At 41.7% G+C, this 22953-nt stretch overlaps 1 protein-coding gene across 3 annotated transcripts; it reads left to right on the top strand.

Moving 5' to 3' along the window:
* Nucleotides 1-1584: 1584 nt before the first annotated feature.
* LOC117998105 (zinc finger protein-like) lies at nucleotides 1585-21421 on the top strand. Of its 3 annotated transcripts, XM_034986704.1 has the most exons (6): nucleotides 1586-2091; nucleotides 5932-6023; nucleotides 8911-8953; nucleotides 9123-9249; nucleotides 10021-10113; nucleotides 17558-21421. In XM_034986704.1, exons 4-6 carry the CDS (start codon nucleotides 9216-9218, stop codon nucleotides 18949-18951), a joined length of 1521 nt encoding a protein of 506 aa, XP_034842595.1. In that variant the 5' UTR covers nucleotides 1586-2091; nucleotides 5932-6023; nucleotides 8911-8953; nucleotides 9123-9215; the 3' UTR covers nucleotides 18952-21421. The 3 variants fall into 3 exon arrangements, with proteins under 3 accessions (XP_034842594.1, XP_034842595.1, XP_034842593.1); XM_034986702.1 differs by lacking the exon at nucleotides 8911-8953 and having other exon boundaries at nucleotides 1587-2091; XM_034986703.1 differs by lacking the exons at nucleotides 8911-8953; nucleotides 10021-10113 and having other exon boundaries at nucleotides 1585-2091.
* Nucleotides 21422-22953: the final 1532 nt, after the last annotated feature.

Below are 22953 nucleotides of genomic sequence, written 5' to 3' on the forward strand. Positions count from 1 at the left end.
TGAGAGAGAGAGAGAGCATGAGAGTGGAGAGGGCCAGAGGGAGAAGCAGACTCCCCGCTGAGCAGGGAGCCCAATGCGGAACTCGATCCCGGGACTCCAGGATCATGACCTGAGCCGAAGGCAGTCACTTAACTAACTGAGCCACCCAGGTGCCCCAGTACTTCATTTTTTAATCACAGAATAAGATTCTATTGTATAAATATACCACATTTTATTATCTAGTCATCAGTTACTGGACATTTGGATTGTTTCTATAATTTGGCTATTCTGAATAATGCTGCTATGAACATTTTTTGTACAAGTGTGTACATATGTTTTAATTTCTCTTGGGTATAATTTCTCTTGGGTATTGGGAGTGGAATTTCTCTGTCATAAGCTCAATCTTTTTAAAGGCCAGTTTTGGTGATGTCAGGCTAGGGCTGACATCATAGATGAAGATACTCATAGCTGTGCAGCTTCTAAGACTGTATGTACTAAAGTGGTGCATGCACCCTGATGTTTGTAAGCAGCATTATCAACAATGGCAAAATTATGGAAAGAGCCCAAATGTCCATTGACTGATGAATGGATAAAGAAGATGTGGTATATAAATAAAAACAATGGAATATTACCCAGCCATCAAAAGAATGAAATCTTACCATTTGTAGTGATGTGGATGGAGCTAGAGTACATTACTCTAAGCAAAATGAGTCAGTCAGAGACAGACAAATTACTATGTGATTTCACTCATATGTGGAATTTAAGAAACAAAACAGATGAACATACAGGAGGGGGGAAAAAAGGAGAGAGGGAAATAAACCATAAAAGGCTCCTAATGATAGGGAACAAACTGAGAGTTGATGGAGGGAGATAAGTGGGGGATGGGCTAGATGGGTGATGGGTATTAAGGAGGGCACTTGTTATGATGAGCACTGGGTGTTGTATGTAAGTGATGAATCACTGAATTCTCCTGAAACCACTATTGCACTGTATGTTAACTAACTAGAATTTAAATAAAAATAAAAGACTATGTGTGCTTAAGGAGGTGAGACTGTCAGTTAGAATGGAGGAGACTGTATAGCCCTTAGATCCAAGTAGATCGGGCCAGGCCCTGTGCCTCGAGAAGGCCCACACTATGCAGTGCCAATTTTTTTTATGTTGCCCTCTGCTGCCTGAATTTGGTCATTACTGGTAGTGAGTGTTGTCCAGTTGGGGTGCCTAGAGCCAGGATCTGGACCCGTGTGTGTCCAATCTTGTTTGTCCTTCTGGCGTTGTCTCTGGCCTTTATTCCATCTGGGTGGTCTACCAAATATCCCAGGAAACTCCAAGACTTGTGTCCATGAGGTTCTGTTGAGGTGCCTTGGCTATTCCTGTTAAAGGCGCTTCTCTGTGTTACAGTATTTCTTTAGACCATCACGTGATAGTGTACTGACAGAATGGAGGTGACTCGTGGATTTTGGGTGATTCAGACTCCTGTGGGAGAGGTAATAAAGAATCAACCAAATTACCATACCTCTCTTGGGCCCATGAATTTTGCAATACAGTTTTAAAGTGTTTTTCTCAACAGTTCTGTGTAGATTTCCAAATGTACAGCTTCTTAAGCCTTGACCTTGTGCATTCTTCCGAAGATCTTAAGTTCATCATTGCAGTTTCAGACTAACCTTTCCAGTGATATATTAGCTAGGTTTGCTATTATTGTACAGACAAAACTAATAGCAGCTTAAATAACAGAATATTTTATGATGCCGGATTCCGGGAGAGGTGAACGCTAGCCCCAGTATGGGAACCACGTTACCGCCCAAGAACCGGACAACACGAACTCAGCCCCCACGGCCATTGTGGGAACTAGAGAGCCGCATCTCCCAGGAGTCGCAAGCACTTCCGGCCGGGGAGGATGGGAATGGGGGCCGGTGTTCTCCGGATTTCTGGGAAATGTAGTCCGCCAGTTCGGTAGAGACTCGGGTACTTCCGCAAGGCAGCCGGGAGAGAGGAATTCTGGGTAGTCGATCCCCTCGGAGTTTGGGGCGGGGCGGTCTCAGGCACTTCCGCTCAGGTGGCCAGGTTGTTCCCGGCTACGTTGCGGGCTCTGCTGCAGGCTCTCCGGTCGCTGTGGTAAGTGGGTTCTGGTTTCGGGACCCTCCTGAACTTCCCTGGGTGCTAGTACCGCTGGCCATTGATTTGGGGGGGAGAGCTGCGCGCGAGAGAGGTGGCTTGAGGGCTGGAGTGGCGTTCCCCTCCAGGGACCCTCTTGGCTTTTGAGGCGGTTGAGCAGCGTATGGCCTGGTGGAGGGTCTCCCGGACTCTCCGCCTGCAGTCCTGCCTCCCCAGGCCGCCCACCTTTCCCTCGCTCTGCCCTTGTCGCGTGGTTGAACATTCATTGGGCCACTTACTTAAATTTCTCTGTCTCGGAGGTTGGGGGGGGTTGGGTTTTTTGTTTGTTTTTGTTTTTTTGTAAAATTGGGATGACGTTCCTACCTTCCTATAATCCAGTGGTTTGAGAATCAAACGAGATGCTATAAATAAAAGTCTTAAGGACACTTCCTGCCGCGTGGTGAATGGTGGTCTCTTGGTATTAGACTCTAATTTTGTTAAGTGCTTAGTAACCGGACAGCCACGAATATCGTGGCTGCAGTGAGTCCTGGCACTTCTTTTTGATCCCTGTAGGAAGCTTGATAGTCCCGAACCCTTTCTGAGGAGTTACTCCTGTGTAAAATTAATAAAGGGAAACCTCCTTTAGAATGGAGTCCGAGGCCGGCAGGGGGAAAGCGCTCATACCCTGCCATGACTCTTGTCGATTGCAGACCCACTTGGAAGAGACCACCTGATACTATTTTAGCTCTTAGTTACTATCCCAGAGGGAGGAAGAATGGCTTCCCGCCCCGCGTCAGCCCAGCCCATGAGAGATTGTCAAAACTCAGCCAACGAAAAGCCACTATACTTCAAGCCCCCGTTTGCTCCAATGGACTTTTTCTTTATGACAGCATTCCCAAGTTCTCCCTTTACCCTGTAAAAGAGTGTTCCTCTCCTTTGTTCTGGGGACTTGCCTGTGTTTTTGCCATATCTTGCTTGTCCTGGATTGCGATTTTCTGCTATTCCAGTAACATAACTGGCAGTTTTATTTTTAAGGTTAACACTCCCAAACCATTTCGGGCTGGAAAGGAGGAGGGGCGGGGCGGGGGCAGAGTATCTCCTGATTTCTCAGGGACAAAGACGTAATTGTTGTGTTTCAGAGCCTCCTTTCTGTCCTTGGCCTTTGTCTCAAAAAAGAGTGCCTTTCTTGTTGCACCATTGACACTAAGTAGTTATGTCTGAAAATTGCTGATATTCTTGAAATTATTTATGATGAGTTGAAAACACCAAGGCCTAGCTGCTTCCAGCTGTCAACTGCCCTTGCCTTTTTTCCTTCACGCATCTCTTTTTTCCCCCCCCGAAGAATTTGAGATTATGCTGTAGACGATACCTCTATGTCCCTAAGTATTTGTATTGTTAACAAAAATTCAGCTGACTAAATTTGAAGACTTAATTGACTTTATTAAATGATTCATATCCTGGGCAACATCCCATAAAGCAAGTAGAAGGCAGCTCCCGGGAGTTGTACAAAATGCAAGGTTTTTGTAGGAAGGAGGGTGGGGCAAGGAAGTTATTAGCAAGAGGAAAGAAAGGATTGTTTCAAGCAAGGCCACTTTCCCTTGGAGGGAAGAGCAGAGGACCTTATGCATCTTGAAGGGATGAAGAGGGCCTGTGTGTCAGATTAACTTCATAGGTGCTTCTCAGAAAATTCCTGAGTGACTGGTTAACACTGTGTTTCTGGGGGAGGTTGAAACTACAGTTAGGTTAGTCATTAAGCCCCAGTTTGGTGACTTGGCCTAAGTGATGCCATTTTAGGCCTGTGTTTTTCTTTTAAACACTGTTTATTTTCTAGGAATCGGGATAGTCTCTTCTATAATCACAGTATCTAGATCAAAATCAGAAAATTACATTGTTAATGTGCTATTCTCTGACCCTCAGTCCGTACTTAAATGTGTTCTGTTTTTCATTTAAAATCCTTAAAACTGTTTTCTCCTGATTAAAGCCAGTGTTGTGGGCTGCCTTTTGCTGTCATGTTTTCTGTTGTCTCCTTTAATCCAGAATGATTCCTCATCCTTCATTATTTTGTTCGTGATGTTTTTGTTCATGATGTGTAGGCAGGTCGTATCAGAGAAAGCCCATCTTTTGAATTTTATGTGATAGATTTCACTGTTTGATTCAGATTATGCATTGTCAGGGATTCCACAGAAGTGGTGACGTGGCCTTTTCAATCAACATAACAGGAGCCGAAGGACATATTTTGGCTTTTATATTGGTGATGTCAGTTTTGTTCACTTGGTGAAGGGGATGTCTGTGCCATTTTACCACTGAAGTTACTATATTTGTTTTTGTAATTAAAGTTTCCAGTGGGGAGACATGTTTTATTAGTGGGCTTTCTGCTGTAAAGATCAGCATCCCTTTTTGTCCCTCTTTTTTTTTTTCATTCAGTCAAATACAAATTTCATATGGACTCAGTTCAGGTTTGTTAACTTAAATGAGATGTTGCTTCTCAGACAATTCTTAAAAACAACTTAGTTGATCTCGATTTTACGTATCAGAATTTTCCCTTTGCATGTGTACAATTCAGTGATTTTTGTAACATTGAGGGGTGCAGCTCTAGCCATAATTCAATTTTAGAACATTTTCATTCCTCCAGTAAGACCCCTTATTACCATTTATAGTTAATGTCTGTTCTCAACAACCCCAGACAACCACTAACTTCTTCTCTGTCTCTATATTGTGAACCCTTTATTTAAATGGGATCATACAAGGTGTGGTCTTTTGTGACTGGCTTCTTTCACTTGTGATATTTTCAGGGTTCATCATGTTGTATACATCATAATTTTATTCCTTTTTATTGCCCATTAATATTTCAGTGTGGACACACCACACTTTGTCCATTTACCCATGGGTGGACATCTTAGTTTCCAGTTTGGGGTTCTTATGAATAACAGTTTTATAAATACATATGTATATGTTTTTGTTTGGAGATAGATTTTCATTTCTCTTGGGTAGATACCGAGGAGTAGAGTTGCTTGGCTGACTGGTAGCTTTTGGTTTAACTTTTTGACAAACTGCCAAAACTGTTTTCCAGATTGGCTTCATCATACTGTCCCCACCCACCCCACCCCCCAGAATCTTGTGTTTTCTTAATAGATACTAGAAACCGTTGTTGTTGTTGTTGTTGTTGTTGTTTGGGAAAACAGTGGTCCACAACAATTTAAAAATTATCACTAAGGTAACACAATATTAGGGAAGACAATGAGGCAGAGTTAACTGGTTTTTCAGAGGTTACAAGTGACCTTCACACAACAGGACAATCAACGTCAGAGCTTCAGTCAGGTATCCTACAATGTCTTTTGGAAATCACATGCATAAGAGCAATTTCATATTGCAGAATGTCATCTTTTTTTTTACTAGAGCTACAAAAGTAAGAAACCCTGAGTGTATTCCAAGTGTTGTCCAGCTCTCAACAGTTCCATGAGTTGGAAATATTATTGTCCCAGTTGTATAGATGACAAAATTGAGGAAAAGAGATGTTATTAATTCATCCAAGATGATACAATTACTGAGCAGCTGAGGTAGGATTTGAGCCCAGATATTGTTGCCCCAGAGATGATTCTTGCTTGATGCATTATGTTGTGTCAGTTTCCATCATATCAGAATCTGAACTGCTACCTTGGGAGCAAGGCAAGATAGCACAAGGCAACACACAACAACCAGTGTGTGTGTTGTGTAGGAATGGAGTAGCCCTGATCTGCTCTTCGCGCTGTGGACAGCAACAGCCATCCCAAGGAAGGGGCTCCTTGGCTAATTCACAGTAAGCATTCATGTAGGCGAGCATCATCCCTGGGCACCCTTTCATGTCCTTTTCTGCCTTTCCAGACACGACCAGGCCCAGGTCTGCCTTGCCAGGACTCCGTATTCCAGGAATCTACCTCTCCAGAAGTAGGAAGAAAAAAATGACCACATTCAAGGTGCATATGGCTTGCCTTTCTTGCTGTTAAAATTCCATTTCACTACTCAGAATGTTACATATTGGGGCGCCTGGCTGGCTCAGTTGGTTGAGCGTCTGACTCTTGATTTCGGCTCAAGTCATGGTCTCAGGGTCCTGAGATCGAGCCCTGCCTTGGCTCTGTGCTCAGCCAGGGGCCTCCTTGGGATTCTCTCTTTCCCTCTCTGCCCCTCCCTACAGCTCGCTCTCTCTCTCAAAAAAAAGTTACATATTTTTTTCATTTCTTGGGGTGACTCAAGGAGAACACCAAGCTAAATCACCTGTTTACTCTGTATTTGCTTTTAGCAATAATTCTGTCATTATTCATTTTATTTCAAAAATAAACGTGTGTGGTGATGAGCACTGGGTGTTATACGCACCTAATGAATCATTGAACACTGCATCAAAAACTAATGATGTATTATTATGTGTTGGCTAATTGAACATAATAAAAAATACATATATATTAAAAAAAATTAATGTGGACCAATTACTAGGAATGACCAGTTCTGCTTGCTTCACCAGTGACACATTAACTATTTTTATTTTCTCATACTTTCTTATGTATATTCATAGATTTATTAATATTCATGATATACATCTAATATTGACTTGTGCTTCTTGGTTTAACATAGAACATTCGTTATTTGTGGTTACATCGTATTTCTATTAAATTGATACGATTTTTTAAAAGATTTTATTTATTTATTTATTTGACAGAGAGAGAGACACAGCGAGAGAGGGAGCACAAGCAGGGGGAGAGGGAGAGGGAGAAGCAGGCTCCCCGCGGATCAAGGAGCCCGACGCGGGGCTGGATCCCAGGACCCTGGGATCATGACCTGAGCTGAGGGCAGACGCTTTAACAACTGAGCCACCCAGGCGCCCCTCAATTGATACGATTTTTAATTTTTAACTGCTTGCTGCTCCTACACATTAAGGTGGCTTAGGAGTTTGATTGTTTGAAGCAACACTGCAGTGATCGTTTTCCTACCTGCCGTTTTTTTCTGCAAAAAATCACTTCTCCGAATAAGCTACCTATTTTTTCTCCTCAATGTATTAGGAGCTCAATAATGAAAAAGTACATTTGATACATGCCACGTTAGAGTTTTGTAGATAAGATACCCAAATACGCCACAGCGCAATAGGCTCTAACTGCTGCCTTATGCGAATCTCGTTGGAGATTTTCACACAGGAAGAGCTAGATTCTGTCTTACGTCTGAGTCATCCCCTGCATGTCACTTACTGATCTGCTTTTATTCTGTCATGTATTAGTTTTTTCAAAGTAATGTATAACCTTGGGTTTGTGTATATGTGTATATACATAGACTTTATTTTTTAGGGCAGTTTAACATTCACAGTAAAATCCAGAAAGTACAGGGGCGCCTGGGTGGCTCAGTTGGTTGGGCGACTGCCTTCGGCTCAGGTCATGATCCTGGAGTCCCGGGATCGAGTCCCGCATCAGGCTCCCTGCTCGGCGGGGAGTCTGTTTCTCCCTCTGACCCTCCCCCCTCTCATGCTCTATCTCATTCTCTCTCTCAAATAAATAAATTAAAAAAAAAAAAATCTTTAAAAAAAAATCCAGGAAGTACAGAGATTTCCCACCCTGCCCCCAAACACCCACAGACTCTCCCATTGTCAACATCCGCCACCAGAGTAGTACACTTGTTACAATCGATGAACCTCCATCAGCACATCATTATCACCCAGAGTCCATAGATTACTTTAGGATTCACTCTTGATGTTGTTCTTTCTGTCGGTTTGGACAAATTTGTAATGATGTGGCCCCACCATTATAGTATCCTACATAGTAGTTTCACTGCCCTAAAAGTCCTCTGTGTTTCACCTATTTATCCTTCCCTTCCCCTAACCCTTGCCAACTACTGATCTTTTCTCAGACTCCATAGTTTGTAGTCTCCATAGTTTTACCTTTTCCAGAATGTCATATGGTTGGATTCATACAGTATGTAGCCTTTCAGATTGACTTCTTTAACTTAGTCATATGCATTTAAGGTAACTCCATGTCTTTTCATGGCTTGATAGCTCTTTTTGTTTTTTAATCCTTAAATTATACTCTGATCGGGATGTACAGTTTATCCATTTACCACCTAAGCGACATCTTGGTTGCCTCCAGTTATAAACTGAGGTATAACCTTAGTTTAAAACATCCAGGCCTGGGGCACCTGGGTGGTTCAGTTGGTTAAGCGTCTGCCTTTGGCTCAGGTCATGATCCCAGGGTCCTGGGATTGAGCCCCACATCGGGCTCCTTGCTCAGTTGGGAGCCTGCTTCTCCCTCTGCCTGCCGCTCCCCCTGCTTGTGCTCTCTCTCTCTCTGTCAAATAAATAAAAATAAAATCTTAAAAAAAAATAAAATAGGGTGCCTGGGTGGCTCAGTTGGTTGAGCGACTGCCTTCGGTTCAGGTCATGATCCTGGAGTCCCAGGATCGAGTCCCGTATCGGGCTCCCTGCTCGGTAGGGAGTCTCCTTCTCCCTCTGACCCTCCTCCCTCTCATGCTCTCTGTCTCTCATTCTCTCTCTCTCAAATAAATAAATAGAATCTATAAATAAATAAATTAATTAATTAATTAAAATAAAATAAAATAAAGGGGTGCCTGGGTGGCTCAGTCGTTAAGCGTCTGCCTTCAGCCCAGGTCATGATCCTGGGATCGAGCCCCACATCGGGTTCCCTGCTCTGCTGCTCCTCCCTCACCCACTCCCCCTGCTTGCGTTCCCTCTCTCACTGTATCTCCGTCTGTCAAATAAATAAATAAAATCTTTAAAAAAAATAAATAAAAGTAAAAAAATAAAAATAAAACATCCAGGCTTCCTGGATTTGCCATGCACTTAGTTCTGTCTCTGCATTTACTCCTTAGAGCTGCTGTATAAGGGGGGTTCCTGATTTCATCTTCCACCCAGGTATGTAAAATATAAGAAACCTACTCAGGTTCACACAGGAAACCAAGGGTCAGAAATGTTAGCCATTCTGTTGAGTAAAAGTGACAGATAAGAAGATATATCTCTTAGCGCTGTCCCTCTCAGTGAAGGTCGGTTGTAAGGTTGAGACAACATGTGCTTGGTGTTGTAGGAGACGGTGACGTTCAAGGACGTGGCTGTGGTCTTCACGGAGGAGGAGCTGGGGCTTCTGGACCCCGCCCAGAGGAAGCTGTACCGAGACGTGATGTTGGAGAACTTCGGGAACCTGGTCTCTGTGGGTGAGGACATCAGCCCTCTATTACTGGATGTTAGTTCCAGGAGTGGCTTCGTATCCTTGGGTTTTCAAGGCTTTGGGGCCCTCGAACTGGTTCTCTGAGTTTGGGGATCTGATTTTCCTAATATATGTGGGACTCACAGAGAGCATTATTTGTTTTTTTAACAACAGGCAAATCTTTGTTTTGTTGAAGAAAAGTAAATGGATGGTATACAGCTCTGCCTCATGTATTTCTGACCCTATCATGAGTTATAAAACCAGTACAGTGAGTCCTGTTATCAACTTTTTTTTTTTAATTGAGCTTCATTTTTTTTTTAAAGATTTTATTTATTTATTTGAGAGAGAGAATGAGAGAGAGAGAGAGCACATGAGAGGGGGGAGGGTCAGAGGGAGAAGCAGACTCCCTGCCGAGCAGGGAGCCTGATGCGGGACTCGATCCCGGGACTCCAGGATCATGACCTGAGCCGAAGGCAGTCGCTCAACCAACTGAGCCACCCAGGCGCCCCCTGTTATCAACTTTTAATGAAATAAATAAATTAGATAATAGCAGTCCTTCTCTCACTCTTCCAAAAAATCAAAGAAGAGTAAGTACTTCCTAACTCATTCTGTATATGTGTAGGAGACTTGGCAAATGATATTTTTCAAATGGTCATGAAAACAAATGTTTGAAAAACATTGCTTCTGATTGCTTGAAGAATATGTAGTGGGAACCCCATTTTCCAGTGAATTTTCCCTAGTGTGTTGACTTTAAACATATGACTTTGTGTGCTCCCAGGGCATCAACCATTTAAACGAGATGTGGTCCACTTGGTAAGAGAAGAAAAGTTTTGGATGGTGAAGTTAGCAACCCAAAGAAAAGGCAGTTCAGGTAAGAACCAAGTAACCATGAGTCTTGGAGGCAACTCTCCTGTCTGTTTGACATACATTTCTTCATGCTTATTTCCATCACCTTGTTGTAAATTGCCAAACCTTTTTCCTGGATTATTACAACAGCCTCTGTACGGGTTGTCCTGCTTCCACCCTTCCCGTCCTACACCTGTTTTCCACAGAGCAGCCGAAGTGATCCTTAGGCAATGTAATTGAGATTGCCATTCCTCTGGTCAAAATCCATTATGTCTGGGCACCTGGGTGGCTCAGTCCATTAAGCGTCTGCCTTTGGCTCAGATTATGATCTCAGGGTCCTGGGATCAAGTCCTGCTTCGGGCTCCCTGCTCAGTGAGGAGTGTGCTTCTCCCTCTCCATCTGCCTCCCCCCCCCCCCGGCCACTCATGCTCCCTCTCTCTCTCTCTCTCTCAGGTAAGTAAATAAAATCTTAAAAAAAAAACAAACAAACATCCATGATGGCTTCTTTTTTTCCCCCCACCTTAAAGTTAAAACCACTTAAAGTGGCTCTTGGAATCCCCTGGAGTCTGCTCTGCATCCCCAGTCCCTCTCCTTTGAATACATCTTCTGTCCTCTCTTTCTTGCTCCCCTTTTATTTTTTCCAAGGTTTTTTTATTTATTTATTTTTATTTTTTATTTTTTTCAAGATTTTATTTATTTATTCATGAGAGACAGAGAGAGGGAGAGAGAGAGGCAGAGGGAGAAGCAGGCTTCCCGGCCGAGCAGGGAGCCCGATGCGGGGCTCGATCCCAGGACCCCGGGATCATGACCTGAGCCGAAGGCAGATGCTCAACGACTGAGCCACCCAGGCGCCCCTGCAGGAGGAGAATTTTAATTGTTTTGATAATTGGTGTGTCCTTGGTGCCTAGACTAGTGGAGGGATGAGGCAGATACCTGTAAATATTTATTGACTTTGCGAATGAATTAATGGATAGGAGAATTTAACTGTATTTCTTGTCGCTGGTGATGCAGGATAGTTTGTTTTTCTGAATGCTTATTACAGGCTTTTAAATTTATTCCACAGCTCACTAAAGGTCTTTAGTTTGCAACTTAAAAATCTGGTGCAAAAGACAAGTTTATCTATATCCAGTTTTTCCACCCTATTTTCATTTTTTTTTTTTTTTTTAAGATTTTATTTATTTGACAGAGAGAGACACAGCGAGAGAGGGAACACAAGCAGGGGGAGAGGGAGAGGGAGAAGCAGGCGTCCCGCAGAGCAGGGAGCCCGATCCGGGACTTGATCCTAGGACGCTGGGATCATGACCTGAGCTAAGGCAGACGCTTAACGACCGAGCCACCCAGGCGCCCCTCCACCCTATTTTCAAAGAAACAGGCCAGAAGCCTTGTAAGAAACCAGGGCATAGGCTTCCTTTTCACCAGTCACTCCATGACTCGTGGCAACAGCTAATAAGTGACCATAAACCAGAATGAACTGAAGATATTGAGGAATATTACTTGTCTTCAAATGGCTACCTATCCAATTTTTACTTACTTAGATGACTCGAAGTGTGATTGTGTGTTTCTGTGTGAGCACTTGACCCAGATCCCAAGGAAACCTCCAAGCGCTGTGGTTGTGACCACACCAGGGAGCATGCTTTCCCTGTAGACTTTCCTTTTGTAGGGGGCATAGTCATTTCTGGGAAGAAAAACTTTTTTTTTTTTTTAAGTTTTAATTTTAATTCCAGTTATTTAACATACAGTGTTATATTAGTTTGAGGTGCACGGTATAGTTATTCAACACCTCCATATAACACCTGATGCTCATCACAAGTGCCCTCAATCCCCATCACCCATTTCACGCCCCCCCCCCACTTCCCCCACCTCCCCTCTGGTCACCATAAGTTCTCTATAGTTTCTTGGTTTATCTCTTTTTCTTTTCTCCCCCCCTTTGCTCATTTGTCGTCTTTTTTTTTTTTAAGATTTTATTTATTTATTTGATGGAGAAAGAGAGAGATCAAGAGCAGGAACACAAGCGGGGGGAGAGGGAGAAGCAGGCTTCCCGCCGAGCATGGAGCCCTACAAGGGACTCAATCCCAGGACCCTGGGATCATGACCTGAGTGGAGGCAGACGCTTAACAACTGATCCATGCAGGCGCCCCACTCATTTGTCTTCTTTCTTAAATTCCCTGTGTGAGTGAAATCATATGGTATTTGTCTTTCTCTGACTTATTTTACTTTACTTAGCATTATACTCTCTAGATCCATTCATGTCATTGCAAATGGCAAGATTTCATTCTTTTAGATGGCAGAATAATATTCCATTACACACACACACACATACATACACACCCCACACCTTTTTTATCTGTTCATCAGTCGATGGACACTTGCGCTGCTTCCATAATTTGGCTATTGTAAATAATGCTTCTATAAACATAGGGATGCATGTATCCCTTTGAATTCGTGCTTTCATATTCTTTGGGTAAATACCCAATAGTGCAATTGCTGGATTGTAGGGTAGTTCTATTTTTAACTTTTTCAGGAACCTCCATACTGTTTTCCACAGTGGCTGCATTAGTCTGCATTCCCACCAACAGTGCACTAGGGTTCCTTTTTCTCCACATCCTCACCAACACTTGTTTCTTGTGTTTTTGATTTTAGCCATTCTGACAGGTATTTTGATAGGGTTTGCATTAAATGTGTAGATTGCTTTGGGCAGTATAGACATTTTAACAGTATTCTTCCAATCTGTGAGCATGGAATGTCTTTCCATTTCTTTATGTCATCTTCAGTTTCTTTTATCAGTGCTTTATAATTTTCAGAGTACAGATCTTTCACCTTTTTGGTTAGCTTTATTCCTAGGTGTATCATAATTTTTGGTGCAATTGTAAATGGGATTGATTCCTTAATTTCTAATTCTGCTGCCTCATTATTGGTGTGTAGAAATGCAACAGATTTCTGTACATTGATTTTGTATCCTGTGACTTTACTGAATTAATTTATTCTAGCAGTTTTTCAGTGGAGTCGTTCAGGTTTTCTATATATAGTATCGTACCATCTGCAGATAGCAAAAGTTTTACTTCTTCCTTACCAATTTGGATGCCTTTTATTTCTTTTCGTTACTTGCTGAGGCTGGGACTTCCAGTACTATGTTAAATAACAGTGGTGGGAGTGGACATTCCTCTCATTTCTTTTTTTAAAGATTTTATTTATTTGACAGAGAGAGACACAGTGAGAGAGGGAACACGTGCAGGAGGAGTGGGAGAGAGAGAAGCAGGCTTCCCGCCGAGCAGGGAGCCTGATGTGGGGCTCGATCCCAGGATCCTGGGACCATGACCTGAGCCGTAGGCAGACGCTTAACCGACTGAGCCACCCAGGCTTCCCTCCTCTCTTATTTCTGACGGCAGAGAAAAAGTTCTCAGTTTTTTCCCTTTGAGGATGACGTTACCTGTGGGTTTTTCGTATATGGCCTTTGTGTTCCCTCTAAACCTACTTTGTTGTGGGTTTTTACCATGAGTGGATGTGGTACTTCGTCAAATGTTTTTTCCACATCTATTCAAATGATGATAGGGTTTTTATCCTTTCTCTTATTGATGTGATGTACCACGTTGATTGATTTGCAAATATTGAATGACCTTGGCAACTCAGGAATAAATTCCACTTGATTGTGGTGAATGATTTATTTAATATATTGTTGGATTCAGTTTGCTAATATTTTGTAGAGGATTTTTGCATCTGTGTTCATCAAAGATATTGGCCTGTAGTTCTCTCTCTTTTTTTTTTTTTGGTGTGTGGTGTCTTTATCTGGTTTTGGTGTCAGGTTAATACTGTCCTCAAAAAATGAATTTGGAAGTTTTCCTTCCTTTTCTATTTTTTGGGATAGTTTGGTTTGGCAGAATTTGCCTGTGAAGCCGTCTGGTGCTGGACTTTTGTTGGGAACCCAACTTTTGTTGGGACTTCTTAGATTACTGACTCAATTTCTTTGCTGATAATTGGTCTGTTCGATTGTTCTGTTTCTTCCTATTTCAGTTTTGGTAAATTATATGTTTCTAGGGATTTATCCCTTTCTTCTAAATTGTCCAATTTGTTGGCATATAGTTTTTCATAATATTCTCTTGTAATTATTTGTATTTCTGTGATTGGTTATTTCTCTTCTCTCATTTGTGATTGTATTTATTTGAGTCCTTTCTCTTTCTCTCTTGATAAGTCTAGCTAGAGGCTTATCAATTTTATTGATTTTTTTTTTCAAAGAATCAGTTCCTGATTTCATTAATCTGTTCTATTGTTTCTATATCATTTATTTCTGCTCTAGTCTTTATTATTTCCTTCCATCTGCTGTTTTTAGGTTTTGTTTGTTGTTCCTTTTCTAGCTCCTTAAGGTGTAAAGTTAGGTTGTTTGAGATTTTTCTTGCTTCTTGAGGTCAGCCTATAAGGCTATAAACTTCCCTCTTAGAACTGCTTTTTCTGGGCGCATGGGTGGCTCAGTGGTTAAGCGTCTGCCTTTGGCTCAGGTGGTGATCCCAGGGTCCTGGGATCAAGTCCCACATGGGGCTCCACATGGAGCCTGATTCTCCCTCTCCCTCTGCCCCTCCCCACTTCTTGTGCTCTCACGCTCTCTCAAATAAATAAATCTTAAAAAAAAAAAAAAAAAAAAAAGAACCGCTTTTTCTGCATCCCAAAGGTTTTGGACAGTTGTGTTTTCATTTATTTCCATGTACTTTTTATTTCTTCTTTTATTTCTTGGTTGACCCATTTATTGTGTACTAGCATGTTATTTAACTTGCATGTATTTGTAGTCTTTCCAGATTTTTTCTTGAGGTTGACTTCTGGTTTCATATCGTTGTGGTCAGAAAAGATGCATGGTATGACTATGATCTTTTTGAACTTGTTGATGCTTGTTTTGTGGCCTAATATGTGATCTGTTCTGGAGAATGTTCCATGTACACTTGAAAAGAATGTGTATTGGGCTGTTTTAGGATGGAATGTTCTTTTTTTTTTTTTAATTATACATTTTGTATTCTGAATGTCTGTTTTATTTTTTTAGGATGGAATGTTCTTAATATGTCTGTTAAATCCATCTGTTCCAGTGAGTCATTCAAAGCCATTGTTTCCTTGTTGATTTTCTGTTTAGATGATCTGTCCATTGATGTAAGTGAGGTGTTAAAGTCCCCTATTATTATTATTTTTAAAGATTTTTATTTATTTATTTGAGAGAGAGAACATGTGTGCAAAAGCAGGCAGAGGGGCAGAGGAAGAGGGAGAAACAGACTCCCCTGCTGAGCAGGGAACCCAGTGCGGGACTTGATCCCAGGACCCTGGGATCATGACGTGAGCCAAAGGCAGATGCTTAACTGACTGAGCCACCCAGGTGCCCCAAAGAAAACTATTATAAAGGGATAGTTTATTAAATAGAACCATAAAGTAGTATCTACCAGGAGGTACACACTCACCTATTAATAATTTTCCAAGTTTTCACCCTTAGGGCTTACCTTTCCATATGAACAATTTGTTTAATGAAAGACCTGCTGAGTTCCTGAACTAAGTTTTCAGACTTTAGAACACAAGCCCTACTAAGAAATGCATCTTTCAGTGTATCCAAAAGAAATATTTCATGCATATATAGATTTATATATATGACTTTGTAAGACAATTCATGCAGTCACCCCACTCCTGTGAGTAACGACACTCTGATAGTTTCTGTCCCTTTTTCCTAAATGCTTATTGCATGATGTTAAATTTATTTTACAGCTGACTAAAAGGCTGCAGTTTTCACTCAGAAAAACTGATGTGAAAGCCTAATTTATCTACATTCAAAGATTTTCTTCACTCTGTTTTGAATGAGACGGTCCAGAAGCCTCAGAAGAAACCAGTGCATAAACCTTTGTGTAGTCTTTTCACCCCTAGTGGTTCTTGCCATTTTCATTTCTCTTATCAGGAACACCACCCTCCTTGTGGGTATGCTGACTTCACAGCAAAACTACAGTTTGCTCTCGCTTTTTAAGGTGTATTAACTGTGTGTATTAACACAGGAAAATAAGATGAACTATACACATTATGTAGAATTTGCAGGAATACTTAGAATATATAGCTATAATCAGTTCTAGGTGCTTGATATATAAGATTGCAAATTGTTTAAGCAACTATAAAGTTTAGAGGGACAGTTTACACAGACCTCCTGGCACTTAACACCAAGTACAGGTTTGAGAGTTTCCAAAATTGCCTTCAGATTGAATCATTTTCTAAAAGGACTGGCAAAATTCACTGAATGCTGTTATACTCACAGTTAGTGTTTATTACAGGGAAGGATACACCTTACAATCAAGCAAGAGAAAAAGCACATGAGAGGGAGTTTAGGGAAGTACCAGAGGCAGAGTTGCCATGTTTTCTGTCCATGGAGTCAGGGATGTGTTACTGTGTTACTTTCCAAAATGAAGGTGTACAGTTATACACAGGATATTACCGATTAGGGAAACTCACCTGATCCTGTGTCCAGAGTAATTATTGGAGTTCTGTCATATGACCAGTGTAGACTGAATGGTTTCATATGGTTATTCTCAGGCTCTTGGTCCACACCACCAGGTGATTGAAAGCCCCACCTAAAATCATATTCTTGGTCTTTCTGGTGTGGTCAGCCTTGTCCCTAAATCATATTGTTAAACTGTCTAATGTGACTGAAGACCCTACGGCATTCCTTTGAGGCCTGACACGCCAGGGGCTTAGAACTATCTTTCAGATATTGAGGACAAAGGCCTTCATTGTGTATATAATTTATTTGCTGCATAATTTACTATTTAAGAGTTTATTGGGGGCACTTGTGGGGCTCAGTCAGTTGTGTCTGACTCGATCTCAGCCCAGGTCTTGATCTCAGGGTTGTGAGTTCAAGCCCTGTATTGGGCTCCATGCTGGGTGTGGAGCTTATTTTTTAAAAAAATAAGAGTTTATACACTGATTTATGAAATTCAGTAGAAACAGCAAAATTAACCTATATCATTATTACTTTTGTTATTAAGTCTTTGATTTCTAACTTGTATATCACATACAAGGCTTGGAGTGATTCTCAATTTGTTTCATTGATGCTTGCTTAGTGGATAGGAGCCTACTAGACTACCTCTTGGTTTGTGTAGGCATTTAAACCAGAGACCATGATATACACTAGAAGGATGTAGGGAATATTCCCTGGATTCATTAAAGTCCTGTGCTCTTGGGGTGCCTGGGTGGCTCAGTCGTTAAGTGTCTGCCTTCGGCTCAGGTCATGATCCCTGGGGTCCTGGGATCGAGCCCCACATCAGGCTCCCTGTTCCGTAGGAAGCCTGCTTCTCCCTCTCCCACTCCCCCTGTTTGTGTTCCCTCTCTTGCTGTCTCTCTCTCTCTGTCAAATAAATAAATAAAATCTTAAAAAAAAAAGGTCCCATGCTCTTTCCTAACATATAGCTATGAAGACATTGAACAAAGCCTTCATTTGTCTCTATCTGCATTCTCTGTCATTTTAGGAGAAAAAGTCCAACATGAGATGGAGACTATTCTTAAAGCAGAACCACATGAAGAACTTTCCTGCTGGCAAATCTGGCAACACATTGCTAATGACTTAACCCGGTGTCAAGACTCCATGATAAAAAGTTCTCAATTCTACAAACAACGCAATTTACCTGGCCAGGTTGGGGCAGGACTGTCTATAACTCAGACAGGCCAGAGAACTTACCAGGGAAATGGGTGTAAAAAATTCTTCAGTGATACCTCCAACTATGATCTTCAACAGTTAAACTCAGAAGAGAAGTCTCATACATGTCATGAGTGTGGGAAATGCTTCTTTTATAGCTCAGCACTTCGTATTCATCAGAGAGTTCACCTGGGAGAGAAACGGTATAGATGTGATGAGTGTGGTAAGGAATTCAGTCAGAGCTCACATCTGCAAACCCATCAGAAAGTCCACACTGTAGGGAAGCCATTCAAATGTGAGGAGTGTGGGAAAGGCTTCAGTCGTAGATCAGAACTTAGTAATCATTGCAGGTTACACTCGGGAGAGAAACTTTATAAGTGTAAGGGATGTGGGAAGGCCTTCATTAATGCTTGCCATCTTCAGGACCATCAGAGAGTCCACACTGGGGAGAAGCCATTCAAGTGTGATATCTGTGGTAAGAGCTTTCGTCGTAGATCAGCACTTAATAGTCATTGTGTAGTCCACACAGGAGAAAAACCATACAAATGTGAGGAGTGTGGGAAGTCCTATACTTGGCGTTCACGTCTTCGTATCCATAAGAAAGTTCACATGGGACAGAAACCACACAAATGTGAGGAATGTGGAAAGAGCTTCTTTTCTAGGACACATCTTTATTACCACCGGAGGTTCCACACAGAGGAGAAACCCTATAATTGCAAGGAATGTGGGAAGAGCTTCAGATGGGTCTCACCTCTTTTGACACATCAGCGAGTCCACAGTGGAGAAAAACCATTCAAATGTGAAGAGTGTGGGAAGGGATTTGGTCAGAAATCATGCCTGCAAGCTCATCAGAAAGTCCACACCAGAGAAAAACCATACAAATGTGAGGAGTGTGGGAAGGGCTACAAGACAAGCTTGGATCTTGATGTGCACCAGAGTGTCCATATGGGAGAGAACCCATACACCTGTAGGGCATGTGGTAAGCACTTCACTAGGACCTCAAATCTTAAAGTTCATCAGAGAGTCCACACTGGAGAGAAACCGTACAAATGTAGTATGTGTGGTAAGGTCTTCAGTCAGTCTGGACATCTAAAGTCCCATCAGAGAGTTCACACAGGGGAGAAACCTTATAAGTGTAAGATATGTGGTAAGCAGTTCAGTTCAAGTTCCTATGTTAAAATTCATCACAGAATCCATGCTGGTGATAAATTTCATCCAGTCTCATAGGGAAACCATTTGTTTCAGTAACAATGTTTCTGCCATAGCTGAATACATCCTGGTGATCCCAAGATCACACAAATGGTGCAATGAGGACTTTAGTTAGAACCTTAGCAGTTGTAGTTTTCACTCAAACAGGCTGAAATAATCTTTCTTTAGGCACTTATCAAACTCTAATGGTGGATATTAAAATTGATGTCCCCTGAAATACAAGCTTCGTGAGGGCAGGGAGTTTATTTGCTGTTGAATTTATACAATCAACACTGAGTAGCACTCTGTATGTGCACTTAGTACTTGCTAAGTGAGTCAAAAAGAAGAGAGAATTAGGGAAGATAGCAGAGTAGGAGGATCCTAAGCTTTCCTCCTCCCATAGATACAGCTAGACAACAGTCACATCAGCGTAAGTAACCCAGAAATGGCCTGAAGACTGGCATAACAAACTCATCAACTAAAGGTAGAGAAGAGGCAATATCAAAGAAGGTAGGAAGGGCAAAGATGCAGTTTGAGAGTGAAACAGACTGTGGCCATCTGTGCTGGGGACAGAGCTGGTGATGTGGAGAAGGCAAAAAACAGATTATCACAGTGGGGAGACCACATGGGGAAGACAAACCCCGTAACATTTGGCTTTGAAAGTGAGAGGGGCCAAATTTCATGAGTTCTTACAACCAGTGGGACTTAAAGCCTGGATTTTCAATGTCTGTGGGCTGGGCTCTGGGAGAGCATGACAACCAACCAGTGGAGGTACAGCCAGGAATCAGCAGTTTGAAAAATGCCAGGGGCAGACGGGAGAGAGATTGACTTAATCAGAGCATGGCCTGGAGAGGCAGGGACCCCTCCAGGAACAAAGTTGCTGGTAGGCACCACTTCCCTCCACAGCCCCCTGGCATGAACACATGGCCTCCTGCTGGAACCAACGTGGTGCCAACACTCCTTACCTAACTTGCTTACACGGAGCCCCGCACCCCTGTGGTCCAGTGGAGCCGCCTTTCCCCATCACCCTCGCTTCAGTCCTGGCACTGCAAGCCCCCCCCCCCCCGGGAGATCAGAGCAAACCCCACAAACCCCTCATCTGACCTGCATGTTTCATGGGATATCACGTCCAGAGGTGGCAGTGGCAGCATGCAGACCAACACACATTAGGATGTGCCCCACCCCGCTGAAGACCAGACGCTGCCCACAACGGGCAGAGAGAGCCTCCGCAGATGACTGGACTGAAGGAAAAAGAGGCCAGGACACAACGGCAGGCACAGGCAACACGCTTAGGAGACACTCCCTGAAGCGACGGTTCCCAGGGAACAGGAGACCATGCACTGCAGGGCAGTACAGACACCTTCGTGAGGCCGTTACCTTTGAGAGCCAAGAGACATAGCTGACTAATAATACACAGAGATAGAGACAAAATGAGGAGGGGGGTATCTCCAAATGAAAGAACAGGACGAAACCACAGCAAGAGACCTAAGCAAAACAGATGTAAGTAATATATGCCAGATAGAGAATTTAAAGTAATGGTCATAGAGATACTCACTGGACTTGAGAAGAGTGAAGGACATAGTGAGAACCTTAGCACAGAGATTAAAAAGAACCTATCAGAGATGAAGAACACAATAAAACACTTGATGGAATAAGTAAGTTAGATGACTGAGGAATGAATTAATGACCTGGAAGGCAGAGTAATGGAAAGTAATCAACCTGAGCAAATAAAAAGAAAAAAAATATGCAAATTGAGGATAGTCTTAGGGAAAATTTATTTGAAGAAAAAATTGCTGAAAAATTCATTTTTGTGGGGAAGGAAACATAGATCCAGGAGGCACAGAGAGCACCCCGAAAATCAACCCAAGAAGGTCCATACTGAGACACAGTTCTTAAAATGGCAGAAAGTTGTGATAAAATATTATAATCAGAGAAAATGTGCAATATTTAAAAATTGTATCTGGAAAAGGAAACCAGCAAAAAAAATAATTCTGAGAAACAAATAGGAATTGAAATGCAGAAATACACAGTACTGCATTCCACAGCATTATTTTGGTAGTATCCTATTGCAGTTGGCTCTTGGTATACCCTCAGCCTCTATTCTGTGGTTGGGTTATTTTTTGGGTCTTGATTTCATGTTCCATTGGTTTATACAGTAGAAAATCAACTCTTGTGATTTTTCTCACATTGCAGACAATTTTAACACTATGATAACTGGCCACTGCACATAGCTTAATTGAATTTTCTCAACAATGTTAAGGCAAGGGTTCAAAGTAACATTAAAAGTGTCAGAGTAATGATAAAAATTTTAATTTTGAGTTCATCATTGATTTTTAAGTTTCTGCATTTCTGTGTAATCTTTTATATGATTGCCTTCTAATTGTAGCACTTTTTTTCTTTTTTTAAATCAAACTTCTATGGTAGAAGCTATGTCAAATTTGAAGGACATTTAGCTTGTCAGCTTCCCATATTCTTCCCTCATCCCCATGAAATAAATAATAGAAAAATTTGGGATTTGGTGGTTTCATCAGATATATTAATTACTGATGCAGAAATGACAGTTACATGTTTTTCTTTCTTGGTGGCAATACATATCTTTTGAAAAGCAGTATATAACGGAATGTGTAACATGCAACTGTGATCTGGAAATCATACTATAGAAATACATGATTATGAGATTCAAACAATGAAAAGATGAAAATCACATCATTAATGTCACAGTTTTTAAATGGAAATAACAAATGTTCACCAATAAGAATTTGTTTAAATTTCATATGATCCCATAATAATATGGGGTGTTTGAGGTAATGTCAAGGACATGTAATATCAGGAGAACATAATACAGGCTTTGTGAAATCAGACCATAGCCATCATAGTATAATAAAATTCATAACTCTCTTGTGTATATGTGTGTATTCTCTGTATGTCCATACATAATGTAGGAGTGGATGCTGTTAATATTCTTTGGCAAGGAGTATCTCCAGCAGACCCTGCTGAGCACAGAGCCAAATGCGGAACTTGATCCTACGACCCTGAGATCATGACCTGAGCTGAAACCCAGAGTTGGACGCTTAACCAGCTAAGCCACCCAGGCGCCCCTCTATTATGTTTTTATTTCTTAATGAACATCCATTTGATCAAACTGGTAAATTATGTACAATAGAATTTGAAAAATTATGAGTCCCTTACAGTTAAGTCACCTAATTAAGATTGCTCTACATTATTGTATGACACAGAAGATCAAAATTAAGGAGTAGGACTCCAGTATTCAAAAGCAAAAAAATTTTTGCTTTGAATACACTGATAAGCTAACGAGTATGATTGACCATCTTTGTAGTTGATGCACAAGATGCATCTTGAGGCATAAGCCAGGGAGCAGACAAATACTGGAGATACCAGTAAAGTGGTTATGTTGTGGAGGTTAAAAGAAACGCCTTTTTTTTTTTTTTTTAAAGATTTTATTTATTTATGTGAGAGAGACAGTCTGAAAGAGAGCGCACAAGCCCGGGAGGTTGGGTGACGGGCAGAGGGAGAAGGAGAAGCAGACTCCCCGCTGAGCAGGGAGCCTGATGCGGGGCTCAATCCCAGGACCCTGAGATCGTGACCTGAGTCAAAGGTAGACACTTAACTGACTGAGCCACCCAGGTGCCCCCAAAAGAAATGCTTTGAAGAAAAAATGCAGGGGTACGGATCATAGCATAGCAGTCAAGCCTCTAAGGGGGAAGAGCAGCTTTAGATGCCTTTCCACACTTCTTGGACACCATGGTGATATTTTAAGTGTATTGACTGAAGGGCTTTATTTACAAAATATATCTAATAGATTCATTTTCATAATCTGTTTTCTGGGCTATATCTTCACAGGATACCAGATACTGAGATCCATGCTGTCTCAATTTGTGTAGTCGTTTGGGAGTCCCTAACACCACCTTGAGGTTCTTTGATTTGCTCAGAGAATTCAGAATATAGTTGGATTTAGGACTATATTTCAGTGAAAAAATACAGAGCAAAATCAGTAAAGGGAAAAGTTACATAGATGTCCTT

Source organism: Mirounga leonina, unplaced genomic scaffold (assembly GCF_011800145.1).
Source record: "Mirounga leonina isolate KUSES-001 unplaced genomic scaffold, KU_Mleo_1.0 Mir_376, whole genome shotgun sequence".
NCBI lineage: Eukaryota > Metazoa > Chordata > Mammalia > Carnivora > Phocidae > Mirounga > Mirounga leonina.